A 22,936-nucleotide genomic window follows, 5' to 3' on the forward strand; every position below is an offset into this window, starting at 1 on the left:
GGCGAATTAAATTAAAGTCTTGAAATTTGCTATATAGAGATGGATTAACAACTGGATGTTTGGAAATTCGTACTATGAGCATATTTGATAGAATGGTTATATAATTGTTTTTGAAAATTCTCTCATAAGTTAAATGTAATGATCTGAAATGAAGTGATTCGACATCCAATTAAAATAATTTGAATAATAAATGGAGTCCTCGATTTATTCTAAATTACACTAAAAGACCTGTTGTCCGCTCTAGAAAGGAAAGAGAAACATCAAAAGATTGGACTTCGTATATTTCTACGAATTATGTGTCCTTATTGAATTTCTTTAGACATTTTCATGCACACAGTATCCAAACTGATGTACAAATATTATCATTCAGTGTTTCAAGCATATACACTGGTGGCCAGAACTAAAGCTACTGAAAATGCACACTGAATAAATGAACTGTAACTTTTTAAAAAAATAAAGTTATAGTAAACATTTGTTTAATTAAAAAAAACAACAACAGCAATCAATTTGATCGTTTTGATATACTATACCAGCCTGATCCTTTGGGAAGAGGTTATGTTTGTTTTTGAATCTCTTTTGACTCCAAACATTTTTCTATAGGGTAAAGATCTGATGATTGAGATGGACATTATAAAATCCCGAAATTTTATTCCCGTAACCTGTCTTTGACATGTTTCCGTTACTTCATAAATCTCGTAAATAGGTCGAACTCCATGCTTCAGAGTCCCAAGTAATACAGAGGCCGGAGTCTTTAATTTTTAGGCCTTCTCACCGCAAATTTTTTCGAGTCTGAGCCTTAAAAATTAAACTTTAATTCATCCGAAACATAATATTTCTCCACTGAGTCGGACCAATTTGGTTTTCCGATTTTTTTAGAAAGTGTAAATATAGCATATATTAAAAACCAGTAAGGAAAGAAGAATAGTCGGCCGACTATATTTTTCCCTTCACCACTTTGGTTGCATACAAAAGATGCTACTAAGATGTTTATTGCAACAGACGTATTATTTTTCAAGGACCATGACATCGGATGAAATTAAATATGTGGTCTTTTTCAATCGTAAGCACTTTGGAAGTATATAAATATATATATGGGGGCTATATCTAAATCTGAACCGATTTCAACAAAACTTCAGATTGACGAATCTGTACTTAATTCAGTGTTGTGCACAATCGATTTAAATGATCAGATAGACGAACATGCTTAAATTGACTCAGAAAGTGATTATATGCATATTCTCGAAAGGAACGATGGGTCTATTTCGTTGCACATAATTCTCATATTAAAGTACTGGTCTATATTCTTTACTTTGAAGATTTTAGACGTATTCTCTAGGTTCTTGTAGGGTAGGATATATTTTTCAGGACAATTGTCTACATAGGTACATGTTTGGACATATCCCCCATATAAAGGTTTCATCGTTCCTGCCTACTTTTAAGGTTTACAACCCTTTCCCGCCGAATATGTTTGCATTTCAATTTTTTGACATAACGCCATTTTCGGTACTCTGAAGTGGCTATAATTTTGTGAATAAAAACTTCTTTCCATAATCTTTCGATTTAGGTTTATGATTTGTACATCACTCCCATACAAATACCTCTTAAACTGTTTTTTCATTTTACTATATAAACTTGGACTCGGTCATTGAAAACATCATTGCATATAAACTCAATTGATACCCAAATAAAATAAAAATTGGTCGTAGGAGGTTTAAGACTTATGCAAGGTACGAGTAGATCGATACAGGACACAATAATATAATTGTATTACACATTACAATTCTAGGATCTTGTGATAGCCACCTAAGAGCTTTTCGTATCTCAATTTATTATTTTAAAGTTAACTAGAAAATTCAAGATCATTGATTGGTGCCTTGCCTTAGCCTGGCCAAGTGTCGTTTCTCAAAACCGACTGAGTAGAGGTTTCGATAAAAAGTTTACAACGGATTAGATTTGGAATACTTATACTTGAAACTACAATATTATTGAATATTTGACTCTAAAAAGATATACCTACATTTATAAATATGGTTCCGCATTTCTTATAGTATTTTATTTTGCCAGACACTTTGCAAAACACTGTGAACTGTGCCAAATAAAATTTACTTTCGATACAATTTTATTTACATTTCCAAAAGGGGAATACAAAAAGAATGCCAACAAAGTTGTGTAGAACCACAAAGATAAGGGGTAGAAGACAAACCCAGAGCTTTAGTTATGTTGCAATATTTGTTGGATTCTTTACGGTATGCAGATGAAGACAAAAAATCCAGCTCCAAAAGAGCAAACAAACGAAAAGCAGAACATAAGTGTGTTAGTGTGTGTGACTGTTTTTTAAGAAATGCTCCATAAAGACAACACACACAACTCTCCCCCATAAATGTGTGGCAGTGAATTGTTGTTTTGTTCGACCAGAGCGGTGGATACGCCTGCGCCTTATGATGATAGGCTTGCGATCTTTTGGAGCAGATTATATTAACAAGAAGATACCCTTAAAGCGTATCAATGCAAAGGCTAATGCTGGTGCGGTCGATGTTGTTGTTGCTGCTGGCGCACATCCATACATACATTAAGGTTTATCCGAGAACTGTGAGTAGAAGTTTTATGAGTTCAGTGTGAAAGTGCGATGGTGTGTGTGTGTGCCTATCTACTTCTGTGTGTTAATGTGCCTTTGATCCGTTTGTAGCAATGGGATGCCTTAGTGAATACGATCAGCCTTATTTGTTTGTGTGTTTTGTTTTTGGTGCCCGGTGTGTGTGTGTGTATGTATGCATGTGCGCAGCCGCCACCAACACCGCCGACGCCACACATTTCTTTTTTGTCGGTTTTCTACCTTCCTTCCTCATCACATCTCGGGCCGTGATGATGTTGTTCTTGAACTAAGAATACAAATATATTACGAGCACTGCGTGTGTTAGGCGATCAGTAAGAGATTTGTTTTCAAAGAGTGAAGTTCAATATCACCAAACCAAACAAACCAGGAGAGAGTTTGAAAACATAAATCATTGCAATACAAAAAATAAAAGAAAATATTTCAAATAGTTTCGAAAAAAAAAATAAAATTCTTAGGAATTAATAAAAACCAAGAAATCAATTTTTAAAGGAATAATATGTTGGTGATAAGAATTTAATTACAACAACATCAAATACAAGTGAAGTGATAAATTTTGAAAATTCATTTTCAAAGAAAAAAATTATCGTAATAAAAAATGAGTAAAATGTTAATATTGAATTGTGTGTGGTGCTTATTGTTAATAAGCCAAACAAGTGGATTTAATTATGGTTATAATTCAAAAAGTCTTATGGCAAAACATGAGCAATTACAAATCGATCCCGATGGTCTTTTTGATATAATCGAGAGGCCGGAGCAGTTTATAACAATCGATAAACAAATTGTAAGTTATTCATATTTTTATAAATTTAATTATAAAAATAATGAAATTATTTTTTTAATTCCCTTAGGCTCCCAATACCAAAGGCAATACGGCGGGAAAATCCCCAGCCCATGTCCAACATTTGCTGGAATTAGCCGCCGCCGAAGCTGATCGTGAATCTATGATGTCATCGAAAAAAGGACGCAAGAAGCCCCATAATAATTTGCCTTCGTTTCTGTATAATGGCGATGCCAGTAAAATACAATCGAATGGCAAAAATATTGAACACGACATTCACAATAATTTCTTTTATGAGCGCAACATCATCACCCAGCCGAGTATACCGGCAGAGAAACTTATTGCCGAGAAGAAAGACAAGGGTGATGATTCGCATGGCATACCCAAGGAGAAACTAAGACAAATGACCTTAAAAAGGTAAGACAAACAGAAATGAAAATCAAATCAAATTACAAAACCAACAAAAAACACAACCAAATATCAAAAATTGCCAAAAACAATACCGGCAGGTGTTTCAAAGAAACCACTTGAGAATCTCAAAAGACAAGAAAAAACAAAAGGATTTGAATAGCCTTCAAATGGTTTGTTAAACAACATGAATCTCAGCATGGGTTAAACAATTTGAAAATATTCAAACAGCAGGTGTTTTGTTTTGTGATGGAAGACTATATTTCAAAATCATTTCTACAAAATGATATGTTTTCGGAGATAAAATCAAAAAAGGGAGATAAAACAAGTCCTTGAAAATAAAATATTTTGTCTTCTGTTTCAAAAATACACAGGGCAGGAGCAATGTGTCAAATGTAGAGCGAAATTCAGAAAAGAAATTGTCTTTTGAAATTCCAAGAAGTCGATTTTCTCCGAATTAGATTTTTGGCGTTTTTATTAAATTTAAAAATTCCTTTAGACTATTTTATCTATTGGAAAATTTGCCTAGTTTTGAGATGTATGGAAATTTTGACTTCAATGGAAATTAGGGGCATATATCTATTTTCTATAGTTATTGTAAATATTTAAAAACGCATACATATGTCGGAAAAGCCATTAAATTTCCTAAGTGACAATTTTCATTGCAAACATTTGTATGCAAAATTTTCCAATTGTATGGAATTACCAGATTGCAACTTCCTATTGGGAATTTTGTTTGCGACATTTTTGTTGTTGTAGCTATGAGAAATCTCTTAAGGGTCATATTGAGAATAAATGACATACCTTTTTAAACCTTTACTACAATTAAAACATTTTTTAAATATTTGGAATTTTCTATGGATTTGTTTGACTTATTTTCATATATAAAATATTTATTAGTATGTTTCCTTGAAGCCGTTTAAAAATATGTCATCTATAACACTGCATTGAAAGGATATCTATAGAAAGAGTATTCTAAGAGAAAATATTCCCTCAAATAAAAAATATATTTGGCAAATATTAAAACTTCTTATATATTTAATGATCCAGTTTCAAATTATTTTACATTTGTAAAATAATTTTAAATTGTATTTTTTACATAACATTTTTTTCGATTCGTTACTTCTTTCTGATTTTTTGTTTTAATTTTAATGGCTATTTATTTACAATTTTTAATTTTAATATTTTTGTCTGATTTTTTTTTTATTAAATTACAAAAAAATTTCACGATATATTTTTTTTTTTAATTTTTATTACAAAGATTCCAAATATATTTTCCTCGAAATATGCATCAACAAAATGTACTCTACATAGAGTAGCCTGGATATGATCTTACATTAAAAACAAAACAGTATAAAGGACCTTATATTATTCCAGAAGGGCTTTAATAGATATACATAACCTCTATAGATAGTCTTAACAAAGGATCCCTAAAATGTTCTCTCCGAATAATGGATAACAAAGTTCTCTACAGATTTATTTATTTTTTTTTTCAAGATTTCTGCTCATACACGTGCTCTCTCGAAAATGTTCTGTATCAATTTCTTTTAAAAAGGACCCTCCCGAAATAATGGATAAACTGTCCGCTATAAATAAAACCTATAAAATCGAGTACATTTTTATAACACCTTTGTAAGATTTCCACATATATTTTCCTCGAAAAAACCATCAACATTGTATCCTGTACATAGAGTAGGCTGAATAGGATCTTATATTAATAAAATGTAAAGAGCTTTAAACCACTAAATTATTTACATAATTCTAAAAGGTCTTTAAAATAGCCTTCCGAACTAATGGATAAAAGTAGTCGGTACCTTACAAATAAACCCTTAAAAATCTATTAAATTTTTTCAAGACCTTTGTAAGGCTTCCCAGTTTATTCTTTTCGAATAATGCATAGATATATGGTCAATTTTCGATATTTATTTATATTTTTTTCTGATTTGTTATTATTTTAATTCTAAAGTCTATCGAAACAATTTTTTGTTTAGTTCTTTGTAGGACAATTTATATTTTCTTAGTTTTTATTATTCATTAAAATCCTCATATTTTCGTAATTTCTAATTTTTGCTGTTCAAAGATTTTACAAAGAATTGTTGCTGAAAAGAATTTACAAACAAATGTCGTCCCGATAGTTTTATAATTATGATAGTTTTATAATTCCATGACAAATATTTAATGGTTTATTAATATCTTCCCGGAAAAATAATAAAAACATCATTAAAGTGTCTAATATATTCAGTTTTTAATAACACTAAAGACAAACCAATAGTAAGCATTTCAATTCTTAATAAAACTCATGTCAAATATTAATTCAAAAAATGAATTTTTAAAATTCTCATTTTTTAATTTATTCCTCCCCTTAGCGATATACAAGAGTATCATAAAGCCTATAGATTCCTTCATACAATCTCTCTTTATCATTTATTATTTCTATATCAGAAATGATACTCCCATCTCTGCATTTCCTCTCTCATTTTTCTTCCTAAAACTCCGAACACACAAAACTCGTGCTATTGTTATCTATCTCTTCTTGACTTACACGATAGGAAATCTCAAGTATCTAATCGGTATATCTTACAAAACGGCTACCTGCAAAATAGAGGATTTCAAGTGTTTTATGATCGCTGTGTGTTTTAAGCACCCACTTTTGTTGATAAGCCCAATAAAACAATGGTTTGTTTTTGCAACATCCTTGATCCCTTTTTACCTTAAGTGGTAGTACCACTTATGTTCGGCCGACGATTTTCAATTCAATTCGTTATGGGTTTTACCCGGGAATTTCTAACATTTCTTGTGACTCATTATGAATTGGGTCGTCAAGGTAGAAATTCCCTGGAAAATCCCAGGGAGTTGTCAATTAAGGATGTTTTTCTTATTTGTGTGTATGTGCGAGTGTGTTTACCTGGAAGGAGGATCGTAGTGTTACTACCTGCTGAGTTCGGCTTGTTTACAACGGCTATTTAAATCATATCAAGATCATATTACATTGGTTTTAGGTGTTATTGCAGCAATTGTGCAATTTTTTTATTTTATGGTACTCTAATTTTCTTTCTCTTTCACACTCTTTACAGGCGCCTTTTCAAACAGCTCAAGGGAAAGAAAGTAAAAGTGGCTGGTGGTCGTTCTAAGAATCATAAAAAACGTCACCAACAAAAACAACAACAACACCATCATCAGCATGATCAAAGTCACAAAAAAGAGGATGCCCCGAAACGGAAAAAGGAAATGAACAGGTAAATAAATGTGTACATAATTAAATTGTTATAAACAAATTAAATTGCCGCTAAAAACGAAGGATTTATGACGATATTTCGGATATTTATGAAGTGGTGTCATTAAAATAAAGGGTTATAAAAATATTAGCGATTTTACTTTTTTTTATAGAAGACTTATTTATATATAGGGTCTCATATTTTTTAAAGTTCTTCCAAAAATCTATCAGAAGAACCACATATCGCTAGAATATCAAAAATATATTCTAATAAGAGGTGTTTTGAAGAAGCCACTTGAGGAAATAAAAATCAAAAGAATTTAAATAACCTTAAAATGGTTTGTTAAATAACATCAATCTCAGCATGGGTTAAACAATTTAAAAATATTCAAACAGCAGGTGTTTTGTGATGGAAGGCTATATTTCAAAATAATTTCTACAAAATTATATGTTTTCTGAGATGAAATCAAAAGGGAGATAAAACAAATCCTTGAAAATGTTTTTTTTTTTTTTTTTGATGTTTTAAATTGTACACGCAAAACAGAACCAATGTGTCAAATGTAGATCGAAATTCAGTGAAGAAATCTTTTTAATCGGGTGGCCTTTAAGGGTTTTCAAGAAGTTAAGGTTCTTCCAAAAAATCTCTCTGGAGAATCACATATCGATAGAAGATTACAAATATTTTCTGAAATTCTAGAAAAGCCTTCATAAAATGTTCGCTCTAATAAGATCGACAAATAATTTCCACAAGATTAAAAATATTTTCTGAAATTGTAGAAAAGCTTTCGAAAAATGTCTTCTCTAAATAAGATCGACAAATAATCACCAGTCTAACAAATAATCAGTTCGTAGAAGATTTACAAATTAATTCCAAATTTAGATTATATTTTTGGAGTACTTAACCCTTTCAGTGTCAAAAAAAATTTTGTCGGAATTAAAATCTAAAATAGTTTCGTCTGTCTTTCAGCAAATACAAAAACATACAGAGGATAACCGAAAAATAGCAAAGAAAGAGAATGGTCGAATATAACAAAAACACTGAAAGGGTTAAACAAAGGCTTCTCTCTGAATAATGGTTAAAAAGACCTCGAAAGATTTTTTTTTTAAATTTCTAAAAGGCTCCTATTCATATTCTCCCTGAAAAATGTTTTCTATCAATTTCTTTAAAATTTTCCGAAAACTGCTAAAAAGACCCTCACGAAAAGTGGTAGAACTGTTCTTTATATAGACTTCCAAATATATTCTCTTCTGAAATTGCACAACATAGTGTCCTCTGCATAGAGTAGCCTGAATAGGGTCTTCTATTAATAAAATCAGTATAAAGAGCCTTATATTATTGCCGAAAGGCTTTCATCGATACATAAACTCTAAATTATTTAAAATTTCTTTAAGGCTCTTACAAATAATCTACTAAATCTACTAAATAATAAAATAGGGTTTTATATTATTTAAGAGGCCTCCCAACTATAAACAACCTGTGAAATTTTTTTTGAAGAATCTATTTTGCTAATCTTCCATTCAAATGGACTTCATACAAGGTCCCGATGGTTCGAAAATCTATTACACTTCTTCATTCCTATATCAACCATAAAATATATACCAGCCTTAAAAAAAATGGTGTCTATAGAGGTTCATTTTAAGTTATTCTATTTTTAGAGATACTCCGCCATTTCATGAAAATCTTTTTTCAAAATCGAACATTTTTTTCAATCGTTCCTGAGAATCTGATATGTTCAATATTTCCAGGAGCGTTCAATATTTCCTTCACTATCTTGTTCTGAATTTTATTTTCAATAATTTGTAAACCCAAATTTTAAACTTCCTTCGGAGAAGCCATTATAGCCAAAGTTTTATTCAGTTTTTCTTTGCCATCAAAAAAAAAATCTAATAATTTTTGTTAATTTTTCTCTTGAAAACTGTACTAAATTTGGCCTATATACTTCTCTTTCAGGGCATAACACGACATACATACATAAATATCCGAAAAGACGTAAAACTTCACAAGAAAAAAAACGGATGATCTCTCAAAAATACATTGCAGAGGCTCATAGAATAAAAACAGTATTAGAGTAGACAAAAATGTTTAAAAAAATTAGTTTTAGTTCAAAATGTAGAAAAAATTGAAAAAGTAATAATAAAAAATTGTAAAAAATCGAAAAATATAAAAATTTGTTTTCTTTTTCTCATAGTCCTAAATTGCCTAGGCCGCAACAACATTTATTAACACAACAGCAGCAAAATCAAAATGATGTGCATCGCAATCGCCGAGCTGTGACAGCGAAAAAGGAAAGGATCTGGGATTATGGTGTTATACCCTATGAAATTGATCACATCTTCAGTGGCGCCCACAAGGCTTTGTTTAAACAGGCCATGCGTCATTGGGAGAATTTTACGTGTATTAAATTTGTGGAAAGAGATCCCAAGGTGCATCCGAACTACATCTATTTCACCATTAAAAATTGCGGGTAAGTTCAGTTGAGTTGAGACATTTTTTGGTAACACAAATTAATTTCCAATTGTTTTTTATAGATGTTGTTCCTTTGTTGGCAAACGTGGCAATGGACGTCAGGCCATCTCAATTGGCCGTAATTGTGAAAAATTCGGCATTGTCGTTCATGAATTGGGTCACGTTGTGGGTTTTTGGCATGAACACACCCGAGTAGATCGTGACAACCACATTATCATCAATAAGGCGAATATTATGAAGGGTCAGGAATATAATTTTGATGTACTCTCCCCCGAAGATGTTGATTCGCTTGGTCTACCCTATGATTACAATTCCATAATGCACTATGCCCGTAATACATTTTCGAAAAATGTCTATCTCGATACAATACAACCGATTGGTGTAAGAGAAAATGAAAAAATCGAAATTGGTCAACGTGTGCGACTGAGTCGTGGTGATATTGCCCAAGCAAATTTGCTATATAAATGTGCAACATGTGGTCGCACTTTTCAACAGAATGCTGGACAAATTATTGCTCCGCATTTTAATTATAGATCCAAAACGAAAGATCGTGAAAATGTGCTGGATGTTGAGGGTAGTGGTAATGGTGTGTTGGATGAGGATGATGATGATACAGCTACGGATTTTGATAGATCTTTGGAGTCGTGTGAATGGAGAATAACGGCAACGAATGGTGAAAGGATTATCTTGCAGCTGCATCAAGTGGTAAGTTGAAAAATATTTAATATTTTATGAGATAAAAAACAATTATGAACTACATAAAAACTTAAAAAAGTCTTCTATGAATAGAAAATCCTTAACCCTTTGTGGCCCAATGTTGCCCACAGGCAACAAAATGTTTTAGAGCTAATATTTAATATATAGTAGATATATATTCCTTTCGTAAAGGCCTGATTATGGACGACACATACCACAAGAAAAATCTAAAAAATTCAAATTTTTGGTAAAGTTATGAGCTTTTTAATATAGAGAAGAGGGCAAAAATGTGTACAGTACTGATTTGTGTATACAGTCCAAATTATTTAAATCGCTTCGTATTTGAAATATACTCTGAAGAATTATTTTTGATTCTTGTAAAACAGAATATAGAGAATAATTTAAAATTATTTTTTCGTCGATTTTTCATTTGGTTTTCTTGATATTGGGCTTTTATTTTTCAGAAAGAATGTACTGTATCTCCCGAATGCAAGGATGTAGCGGCGTCAAAATTTGTCCATATCCTATCTAGGATAGTTGCATTAAATCTGTGAACAGAAAATTGTTCTATGATTACGGAAAAAATTCGGGGCTCAAAGGGTTAAACATAAATATAGCCCTTTCAAATTTTAATCCAATGACAAATTGACTGACCAAAAACTTTAAAATCTCAGAATATATTGAAATAGATGTCAAAGAAATTCCTGTCTATTTCTTTCAAAATATGTGGATTCTATTAACTTCAAAATATGTGGATCCATACTATATTCATTATGGTTTGAAGACGTAAAAAATATTATCTTAAAAGATCTAAAAACGGTTTGATATAAAAGGGGACATCAAATAATTCTCCAAAAGGACGAAGATTTTCCAATGGTCCATGCGAGATCAAAAATATTGTCAAAGGACAAAGGAAGGACAGCTCTAAAGAGAACAGATCGCTATAAAAGAGTTCTATTTGTGTATTAGAAATTTATATTGGGCCCAATGAAAAATGCCATGGAATGATCCCTATGTATGAGTTCTATTTGCGTATTAGAGGTTTATATTGGATCCAATAAAAAATGTTATGACTTCAGTAGATATAAAGTCATAAAAATCGTCCGAAGACTTTATTGAGGAATTAGAAAGACCTTCACTCGAATTACAGCCAACTCGCATTCAGTAGATTAAATACATCCCATGGTCTTCTTTATTTAGAGGTCCTTAAAATTGTGTATCGAAATTGAGTATCTTTTATAAATATGAAATCTTCACTAGCTGGTCTTCCAAATGTAAAGTACAGTGAAAATATATGTAGATATAGGGGATTTCCTTCAAAAGTAATTAATTTAATAAACAAAATAATTAAATTTCTTCTTTTGTTAGAGGTTTTTCTAAATGATGATGAAAATGAGATGATGATGAAAATCAATATGTTTTTCTAAATTAAACACTAAATCTCCTATATTAGGGATTACCCTCATATTACCAGGATATAATATTTTCATCAGGTATTTGGAATATAAAATACCCTTCAAATACTTAGAATAGAACGTCATTCTAAATAATGGGTCACTTAAAATTTTGGTTTATGAGAATACTTTCAAATATCTTCAGCTGATAGGAGACGTTAAAAAAAGACTTATTTACTTCGAGGTATATTGAAAAGGTTCCCTGTAAATATACAATTTTTAATTACATTCTACCAATATGAGGCCTTCGATCAAAATATATATTATGAAGCTCTCAAAAAAATTTTTCCAGTACTGCTGACCTTTTTTGGATATACGATCTGCAATTGCATCACCATACCCTCTATTAATAATTCATACAAAGCTTAATTGTTTACTCCCTCTTGCCAATAACATAAACTAATCGTTCACTAACCCTATGTCTCTCTTTTTCCCCCACACAATTTAGAATTTATTATCATCACCTGATTGTTCCAAGGATTATATCGAAATACGTGATGGTTATTGGCATAAATCACCGGTTATACAACGCCTGTGTGGGAATCATACATCTGTGACGATAAAAAGTGATTCCAGTCGCATGCTTATTAGTTACGTTAATCGTCATGGTGGCAGTAAAGGTTATCGCGGATTCATTGCCGATTTTGAAGGTAAGTAAAAAAAACAAATTAAAATTGGTTATTTTTAGATGAATTCTAATATTATGAATTATTAATTACTACTGTGGCGATATAAGATCAAAATAGTTATGGGGTTATTGGCTTCAAAAAAATTATGATTACAAGTACTTATATTCGGTATGTTCTGGAACACACGGTGTGTTTTTTACACATACACTTCCCCTCAGAAATTCACACCTTTTCTGATTCGCATGAGAATTTAAATTTTCTGCACAACATTGGTTCAAAAAACATCATTACAAATATTTATATGCAGGTATGTTCTAGAACGCATAGTGTGTTTTTTACACTTTACACATTCACTTCCCTTCAGAATATTACCATGCTTCGTTGCCAAATACTTTCCCCAATGCATGGGGACACATTTTATTGCTATGGTTTTGGAATTGCCCACCAATTTGAATTTGCTTATTTATGGTAAATGTTCATTGCAGAGCACTTTATTTAGTTCCTTCACACATGTCATAGCCGATATTTAGTAGAGTGTTTGAAATACAATTGTTAACAATGGTGCCATTAGCTTTGTTAGGCGAATTCGTTCATTTCATGCCATTAAACAAAAATGATGTTGAAATAATTATGATTTATTTTTGCAGTCGAGTATGTATATTTGTATAGCTTTCGATACTCTATTGATAGGACATTAGTGTTAATTACCTGGCTAATGAATTCAACACAATTTTTGAAATGAAATTCCAAGTATTATAAATTAGGAAATAAATTGAAAAGAATTATTAAATCCTCGAATAATGCATAAAATAAGGCCAAAACAATGACTTCAAAAGTACTATCACTTATACCCTAGACAGACGACAGCCTTAATTTGCATTAAAAAGTTCTTAATTTGAATTAATATTTACCCCTGACAGGCAAATTTCTGCATTTATGAAACAATTTTTTGTTTCAAAACTATTGTTCGTCTGTGTGTAGGAAGAAGATATTGGCATTTGTTTCCAATATTTTTTGGGATTACGTCTTTATAAAATTGATACATTGCAGAAAGGAAGAAAATCAGCTATAACGATAGTAAAACAGCTCCCAATTTGAATAATTGTTGAATTTCAAACAAATTTGACAACAATCAATTTATTTTCTACGGCATTGCCATATTGAAATTGCTTAATTCGGTATAAATTCAGTTTGATTTTGTGCATTAAAAACACATAAAAAGGAGGATAATGTACAAATTAATTTGAATTAAGGCTGTTAATGCAAATTAAACTGCTATTTTCTCTATAATCCTTTCAATATGCGGAAGAAATTTCGTTAGAAAGGGAATCCTATTGTTATGTCCTCAATATGTGTCAATATATGTCTTTATTTTGGTTCGTGTATGAAGCTTTTTATAAATAAGAAAACGCATCCTATATGTTTCTCTTATGAATTTTCTATCATATTCCGAAACTAGAAAAGTAGGATGTGTATCAGAACCTAAAATGTACGTACCTAACCTAAAATGTATGTAACTCACTTTTAAAATAAACGACTCATATACGTATTTATGCTGAAGTGAATTTCAATTTTTCTTAAACTTTATAAATTTAAATTTTTACCTCAAGAAAGCAATTTTTAAAAGGCTATTTTTAGCTAAGATTAGACTTCTCCGAAGTGGTAGTAACATCAGCAGGATTTATATTGTATCTAGATTTGTCAAACTTTGTCATGCAGTTAAAAAATATAATCGGATAATATTTCAGTATTAAAACAAATATATTTTTTTGTATATCCAGCGAACATCCAACATAAATTCAAATCCATCAATATGTGTTGGGGTTTTTCTCCTCCCTATAGAATCCTTGTATATTTTATTCTACGCCTCTCTGCGGCACAGGGTACTATTATGTTGTAGCTCTGATATCCATCTCTATTTGAAAATTATATTTTTCTCGAATTTTTCTCCAATGGGCTTTAAACAACAACTTTTTTCTTTTCTTTCAGTGTTGAGGAAAAGGAAACGGTGAAGGGTTCTCTGTCCTACCAGTAGCAAAAAAAAAACTATTTATTCTTAAGAAATTCCGATTAGGCGTTATACATATGTCTTTTATTCGTAATTATTAGGGTAAGTCCTCTTTTTTATTTTTTTTACAAAGTAGGATTTGAAAAGTTGATAAAATGTGGAAAAACAAAAAAAATAAGTATTAAGACCACAAAAATTACCATAATAGAGTCGTCTAAATAACTAGATATTTAAAGGATTTTTTTTTTTTTGAGATATTTCTTTAGTATTGTTATTTTTTCGAATTTGGTTTAAATCGTGATCATATTCAGTTAATTAGCTCAGTATTCTTTGAAAAGAAATTCACTAATTTTTTTTTGTTCTCTCTTAAAAAAAAAAATCTCTCTCATAGAAAATTTCTTCCTACCAATATTTATGTTTGCAAGCATCAAATTATTTCTAGGGCTAAATATAAAAGAATATAATGGCCGTTGAGCCTCCGGAGGATGATGTGGCTGATGCTCTGTCTATAACACCATTCCCCGGTTATATGAAATCGCTGTAATATGGTGGTCCAGACACATATTCCAGTGATGAATATGATCAAGACGATTTTCGGGGTATACGTAACTACACACGCTATCGTACACCGGACCGACGTTTACGTCTCAATTGAAGAGAGAGATTTTTTTAAACACTAACCATATAAATCTGTTGTGAATTTGTTGTTATCTTGTATTATTATTCATTTAGTTCAGTACAGTACACTTTGAACTGAATTTCTCTAAGTTTGTTACTCCTTCTCAAATAGTGGAGGTGCTAATAGAAAATCTCTTCCGATCAAGAATTTTTATGTTTAGAAACACTAAATTATGTGTAGGATTAAATTTAAAAAATATGATGAATGAGATGCAAATTCACAGATAAGTGGCAAAATTAATAAGATATTAAAATTGGGCAGGTGGTGGACATTTTACTGTAGTCTGATAAGGAGCATTCTGGCATTATGTTCTAACATCTCAAGTTCTACCATCATTGTCTGAAATTATTTGAGGGGTTTTTGTCATTTTAACAATATGATTTCGTACTACTGGATTCATGAGAACATTGTAATATAGACCCCATTCTATTCGAATTTCGATAGTGGGATAATAACTTCGACTTTTTTCAATTTATCCTATTAAAATTAATTCAAGACTTGTTTTAATATTTATTTAATTTTTGTTTTTAAGTTTTGGTTTAATTTTATTTTAAAATTATTATATTCAACTAATATTTCTAATATATTTTGTTTTTTATTATATATTCCCAGTTGTCTGTGGTGGCGATATTTATTTAACCGATGATCGACGCATCGATTCACCCAACTATCCCTTGGAATATTTTCCCGACAAGGAATGTGTTTGGCGTATAACCGTGCCGGAAAATCATCAGGTGGCCCTCAAGTTTCAATCTTTCGAATTGGAAAATCATGATAATTGTATGTATGATTATGTTGAAATACGAGATGGCAATAGTACGGATTCGGAATTAATTGGCATCTTTTGTGGTTATAAATTGCCACCGAATATAAAGTAAGTAAAAAATAATTTTTTTTTTAAGTTTAAATATTTATCAAAATTTTTATTGTTGTATTATTTATAGGACCAACAGCAATCAAATGTACGTAAAATTCGTATCGGATGGTTCGGTGCAAAAGGTGGGCTTTTCAGCCGTGTTCATGCAGGAAGTTGATGAATGTCAATTCGGCAATCATGGCTGTGAGCATGAGTGTATCAATACACTGGGCAGTTATCAGTGTGGTTGTTTTGCTGGCTATGAGCTGCAGGCGGATGGAAAGAGTTGTGAAGGTAAGTGGCAAAAACCTTACTAAAATTTAAAGAACTTTAAATAATAAAATTTCCAATTTTTTTCAGATGCCTGTGGCGGTATCATTGATGCCAGTGTGGGTAATGGCACGGTGAATTCACCCGGTTGGCCAGATGTCTATCCCATCTCAAAGGAATGTGTGTGGGAGATTGTGGCTCCAGCAAATCATGCGGTATTCTTGAATTTTACCCATTTCGATTTAGAGGGTACCAAAATGCAATACACCGAATGTAATTACGATTATTTGGTTATCTACTCCAAGCTGAGAGATAATCGTCTAAAGAAAATTGGGGTATATTGTGGTCATGAACTACCACCCACTGTCAATTCGGAGCAAAATATTTTGCGTTTGGAATTCTTTTCGGATAAATCGGTACAACATTTGGGATTTTCAGCGAAATTTGAAATTGGTAAGAGGAACAGAAAAAATAATCATTGAACTTAAATACTAAATTAATTTCCTTATATTTCAGATACCGACGAGTGCAGCATTAACAATGGAGGCTGTCAACACTACTGCCGCAACACCTACGGTTCGTATGTCTGCAGCTGCCGCAATGGTTTTACGTTACATGAAAATCGCCACAACTGCACTGAGACCAGTTGTAAATTTGAAATAACCAATCCATATGGTGTGATCTCCAGCCCCCACTATCCTGAGGATTATCCACGCAATATTTATTGTTACTGGCATTTCCACACGGTTTTGGGTCATCGTGTTCAATTGACATTCCATGATTTTCAATTGGAAAATCATCAAGAGTGTATCTATGACTATGTCGGCATACATGATGGTAAATCGGAAAATAGTTCCATATTGGGTATATATTGTGGTGGCAAAGAACCCTATGCCGTAGTGGCCTCGTCCAATGATATGTTTATGGTGCTGAAGACAGATGCGGGGTTGCAGCGGAAAGGCTTTATGGCCACATATTCAACGGGTAAGTAAAAAATATTCCATATAGAAAAATGAATTATGAAATAATTTCTTATTTATTTTTCTTCCTTGCAGAATGTGGTGGCTACTTAAGGGCCACAAATCGCTCTCAAATCTTCTATTCCCATCCACGTTTCGGCCAGCGTAATTACAAACGCAACATGTATTGTAATTGGCGTATACAGGCCGATCCGGACAGCAGTGTCAAAATCAAGTTCCTACATTTTGAAATTGAGTACTCCGATAGATGTGATTATGATTCTGTGGAAATATCCGAGGAACAGAGTTTCCAAAGAAATACCTTTCATGGCAGATACTGTGGCAATAGGGTAAGTTTCAAAATCTATTTGTTTTTAAGTCTCTCAAATTAACAATCAATTTTTCTTTTATTTCTCCTTTTGCAGAAACCCCCCGTCATTGTGTCCTATTCCGATACAATATTAATACGTTTCCAAACCGATGAATCGACTTCCCTGCGTGGTTTTGCACTCTCCTTTGTGGCCGTTGAGCCACCAGAGGATGATGTGGCCGATGATTATATGTCTGTAACACCATTCCCCGGTTATATGAAATCGGTGTACTATGGTGGTTCGGACACAAATTCCGGTGATGAATACGATCAAGACGATTATCGGGGTATACGTAACTACACACCCTATCGCACACCGGGTCAACGTTTACGCCTCAATTGAAGTGATTTCCTAGCGATTTTTCCTATAAAAATCAGTTGTGAAATAAACTTGCTTGCATGTTCATGGTTGAATATTTTGATTTGTTTGAAAAAGAAAATATCCATTAATTAATTACTAAATAGTTGTTGTTTATTAATATTATTATAATTATGTTGTATATTAAATGTCCATTGTAAATATTTGCCTGCCTGCCTTAAGATATCTAAGAGATTTTATTCCGCCAAACAATTGTACAAAGTCGCACAGATCCATAAATTTATTCTTATGTTTTTTTTATTATTCCTGTATGTGTATTAAGTAAATGTTGATATGAAAAATAATAAATTAAAATTAAAAAAAATATTATCATTATTTTAAATAAGGAGTTTTATTTATAGGATGATTTTTAAGAGCTATGGAAAAGTTAATAAACATAAAATTCAGGAAAAATCATGGAATCTTTATTGTAATGCTATCCATATACTAAAACACTAAACATACTATAAAGATATCTAAAAATCACACTTTGTATGTTAACAAATTGGACTACTGTGCTGTGGTAGAGTAGGATTTGTTTACAACAGCAAATTTTATGTTACTACTTAACAGACGCTGTTAAGTCTTAGCGACATCTATATTTAACAAATATGAAATCAAACATAAAATTTTAAAGTTACATTGACTACAATTCTTTATACATAAAACAAAGCATCTTCGTTTCAGTCAATACTGTGTAAATCATTTCTTAACTGCCACCTCTACCGCCATCTATATGTTGAATATTTGTTTAGTTTGACAAACATCGATGTTGTTTCTGCTTTTCACCGCTAGATAACACACCCGTATGACATTACATTAAACAAAAACGTCTATTGGTAGCCCTTGAAAAATTTAAATTAAAAATCCTCCCTTATTGGTAGCCTTGAAAAATAAATTTAAAAAAAAATCCACGCCAATAGGAAATCTTTGGAAAATCTATTTAAAAAATCCATGTCATTTGGTAGCCCTTGGAAAATTAATTAAAAAATCCAAAATTTAATTTAAATAAATCCACTCGTATGTATCGCTCTTTGCCCAGAAACTAGATGCATTATCCTTTCAAATATTTTTTATTTCACTTTAATACGACCAGTATTACCCGAGATACAACCATTTAAAGAATGCATAACCAATGGTGACTGCGACGGGAGATCCTCCCCCACCACCCACTTTAACTATAGTTTGAAACACACACAATAACAACAGTATTTGCTATGGACATCTATTCTCCCATTACCACCCACTCTGTGGAGCATTACAATATCACAGTAAAAAAACAGAGAACAAACCACTGAGAAGAGTACATGTGTACTCTCCCATAATGAGAACAGTTAACATCAATAGACCCTAACAACAACAAATGTTGTTTGCCGCCTTTTTTCTCAGGAGTCACAAATAATATTCTTCTTTTTTATAAAGGCCTCGTCGTTTCTAACAAAACAAAAAGCATACACAGACACACACGGGGAATTAAAAAAATGTAATATTATTGTTTTATAAAATGCAAACGCGATTGTAAAAACCCCGAATTAAAATCGACACACAATTTTACATTGAATATTTATTGCACAATTTTGACAAGGAAAGCAAAAAGGAAAATCAGTAGGACGTTAAAGACGTAACTATAAAAAGAACACCGTCTTGGTAAAGCTACACACGATTTTTCCTTATAAGCTTTTTATTTAATTCACTCGCGAACAAAAAACGGCCTTCCACCGGGCCATTTATTTAACAATTTTGTAAAACAATTATTCCAATACGACCGATTTCTTATTGCATAGTAACTCCCGCAACCGAACATCACGACATTCAGAGAAGAACTAAAGTCGAGAAATTTCCGAGAACAATGAATGGATGAAATAAATGGAGACTCACCATTGGAGAGTTGACCCACTCTAACTATGAAGAGAGTCAATTGGCAAACTCCATTGCATTACGCACATACACATAGAGCTGTTGGTACGAGAGGATGTCATGAGATGCAAAATAAAAGTTCCAAGTAGAACTCGCAAAATTCAGGCAATGCAATTTACAACAGCGAGTGGCAAAAAAAAAATTGTTTTATAAAATGAAAAAAATTAATTAATTAAAAAAACCAACCGTATTGTCACTCACTCTATGGAGCATAAGAAATAGTCCTTGAAAATATTTTACTCTTAAAATTTTCAAAAAGTCAAAACCAAAAAAATCGCTTAATTGTCATTTATGTTGCTGTAGTAAAGTGGATTGCCTGAATTTGGGAGTTCTAATTGGATTTTTAATTTTGCATCTCACGACATCTCCATGCACCAACAATTATGTGTGTGGGTGCGTAATGTAATGGAGTTTAACAATTGGCTCTCTTCCTAGGTAGAGTGGGGGTAATTCTCCATTTGTTTGATCCATTCATCGTTCTCGGAAATTACTCGACTTTAGTTCGACTTTAAATGTCGTGAAGTGCGGTTGCGGGAGTTGCTATGCAATAAGAAATCGATCGTATTGGAATATTTGTTTTGCAAAATTGTTAAATAAATTGCCCGGTAGAAATCCGTATTCTGTTCGCGAATGAATTTAATAAAAATATATTTTATGAAGGAAACAAACCGTGTGTCGCTTTGCCATAACTGTGTTTTGTAGTAGTTAAGTCTTTTTCTTCCTACTGATTTTCCTTTTCGTTTCTGTGTCGAAAGCGTGCGATAAATATTCAAAGAAAGATTGTGTGTTAAAATATTTTCGGGGTTTTATATTTTCGCCTTTGCCGTTTATAAGAAAAAATATTTTTTCATTAAATGTCCGTGTGTATGTTCTGTTAGTTAAGATGTCGAGCCCTTTATCCAAACTGGACATGATCGGAAGGTAAGAACAAGAACATTCTTTGAGTCTCCCAAGAAAAACAAAGGCATCAAGTAACTTTTGTTCTCTTTACATTTTTTGATTTTAAAAGATAATAAACTATGGTTTTTTAAAGAATTTATTTTTTAACTGTTCAAAAATATTAAATTTAATAAATGAAGAAGATTCATGTAAGAGAAAACCATTGATTAATATTATTAACTGTTCTCATTATGTGAATATGTAACTGAGTGGAGCAGAATACAATTACTCTCTTACCAGTGTTTCGTGCTCTGGTCCCTTATTGTGATATTGTTATGCTCCACAAAGTGGGTGGCAATGGGAGGATAGGTGTTCAAAGCAAATACTGCTGTTGTTGTTATGTGCTTTCGTATTGTAGTTAAAGTGGGTGGTGGGGGGAGGATCTCGATTTGAGGTCTCCATTGATTGTGCATGCATATTTTTGAATTGCACTGCTTTGCTGTGTCGTTGATTCTTTAAATTGGTATATCTCTGGTAATAATAGTCGTATTAAAGTGAAATAAAAAGCATTAGACAGGGTAATATATCTAGTTGCTGAGTATAAATGTGATTCTACTTTTTTATATTTAGCATATTTTTCAGGTTTATTAAGTCTATGACCGTTCATGGTTACATTTTTGTAATTAAATTTCAAGGTATAGCTTTAGGCGTAGATTTTTTAAATTTATTTTTCAAGAAGTATTGTTAAATTCATCGATTTTTTTAAAATTAACATTTCAAGGCTTATTATTGGAGTGGATTTTTTGCTTTAACTCATTAGTGTCCATTGTACTTGCACAGGTACAGAAAAATATTCATATTTGAAATGCCATAAATCCTCTAAGAAATTTATTATTTCTGCTTTTGATTTGATTTTGGGTTATTTAGACTAGGGTTAATCACATATACATAATTATACTCCTCATGTATACCACCTGCTTGGGTACAGACTAAAAATCATAAAAATACTTTTTTATAAAATTTTATATTTTTGAGTTCTATTTACTATTTGAACAGAATGGATAATTTTTAATTTTAAAGGCAGCTGGCCTTTAATGGGGTTATGGTTATGGTTTATTTTAAATTAATTTTTTAAGTGTGAAACAAAACGTGAAGTTTTTAAATTTAATTTTCAAGGGTCACTAATAGTCGTGGCTTCTTTAAAATTACTTCTGAAGTTACCAAAAAAGGCGTGGAGTTATGAAATTAATTTTTCATGGGTCACTAATAGGCGAGGATTTTTTAAGATCAGTTTTTCAAGAGCTACCAATGGACTTGCATTTATATTTTTTTTAATAGTTATTACTGGCGTGGATTTTTTCGCACATTCGTTTAAGGGACCCCCCCCCACCCCCCTTCTCGATTTTTTTAATTTTTAAGATTTTAAATGGGCCGAATCCGAAAATTCCGACTGTTTTAGAAAGAGGACATGTCTGGCTCTCGTATGAACTAGGATTATTGACTTCGCACAACAATTAACAAAATGGCGGAACTTTGAAAAAATTTTGATGGAAAATCGCCTATTTTTTACCACAAACTAAGTTAAAAAATAAGGAAGATCTTCACCGATTAGCTTTATCCTAGTTCATACGAGAGCTACACACTCCCAGAGAAACGTGCCAAAATTTGAAACCGATTGGATTATTAGTTTTTGAGTTATCGTGCCCGCCATTCGTTTTGAGAAAAACGCGTTTAAAGTTTGAGAAGCCCTTTGCCGTCACTTGATGCTAACACAATAAATCGGCTATATCTTTAAGGGTTCTTGAGATTTTCACTTGAAATTTTGTAGAGACATTCTAGAATTAGAGTAGATTCGAATTAAATCAAAAAAAATTTTGACACCGAGAATGGGGGGTCCCCTTAAGATTCGAGTTTACAAATTTTAAAATACTCCTAGAATGCCATTATTACCGCCACCTACATTTCGAACATTTATACAGTTTGACAAACATATAGGTTGTATAGTTTGAACTACTCGCCGCTAGATGACACACCAACTTAGTTTTATTTTAGACCGTTATGTAAAATATTTACAAATACTGTTCGAATGGTTAGAAATGGAACACACTCATAAACTGTTTTAGATCCAATATACCTTGGTATTACAAGAAAAGCTGTTTAAAATGCTGTCTGGCATAGCTCATTTTTTTTTGTTCAAGGACCTTATCAAAATTGCTGAAAATCGGTTGAGATATATTTATTTTTATTTTTTATTGGACCGATTTTCTAAACGTCTCCATTGGAATTGCTGCACATTTTCCTGTGCGAGTATATTTTAAGACCGTTCGTCTCAATTGCATTGATTACTGATGTTTCTTGTCTGTATAAAAATGTTACTTTT

The 22,936-nt window shown here is 31.9% G+C and overlaps 1 protein-coding gene across 1 annotated transcript; it reads left to right on the top strand.

The window, feature by feature from the left end:
* Window positions 1-3,302: 3,302 nt before the first annotated feature.
* Window positions 3,303-17,765, top strand: LOC133335568 (dorsal-ventral patterning protein tolloid). Its single transcript, XM_061543877.1, has 12 exons — window positions 3,303-3,395; window positions 3,463-3,809; window positions 6,875-7,036; window positions 9,204-9,479; window positions 9,544-10,186; window positions 12,080-12,281; window positions 15,560-15,821; window positions 15,892-16,097; window positions 16,164-16,526; window positions 16,590-17,057; window positions 17,129-17,382; window positions 17,458-17,765. The coding sequence occupies exons 1-12, from the start codon at window positions 3,303-3,305 to the stop codon at window positions 17,743-17,745; spliced, it is 3,564 nt and encodes a 1,187-aa protein (XP_061399861.1). The 3' UTR covers window positions 17,746-17,765.
* Window positions 17,766-22,936: the final 5,171 nt, after the last annotated feature.

Source organism: Musca vetustissima, unplaced genomic scaffold (genome assembly GCF_032173495.1).
Source record: "Musca vetustissima isolate MV318-11 ecotype Yass unplaced genomic scaffold, APGP_CSIRO_Mvet_v1 utg15158, whole genome shotgun sequence".
Taxonomy (NCBI): Eukaryota; Metazoa; Arthropoda; class Insecta; order Diptera; family Muscidae; genus Musca; species Musca vetustissima.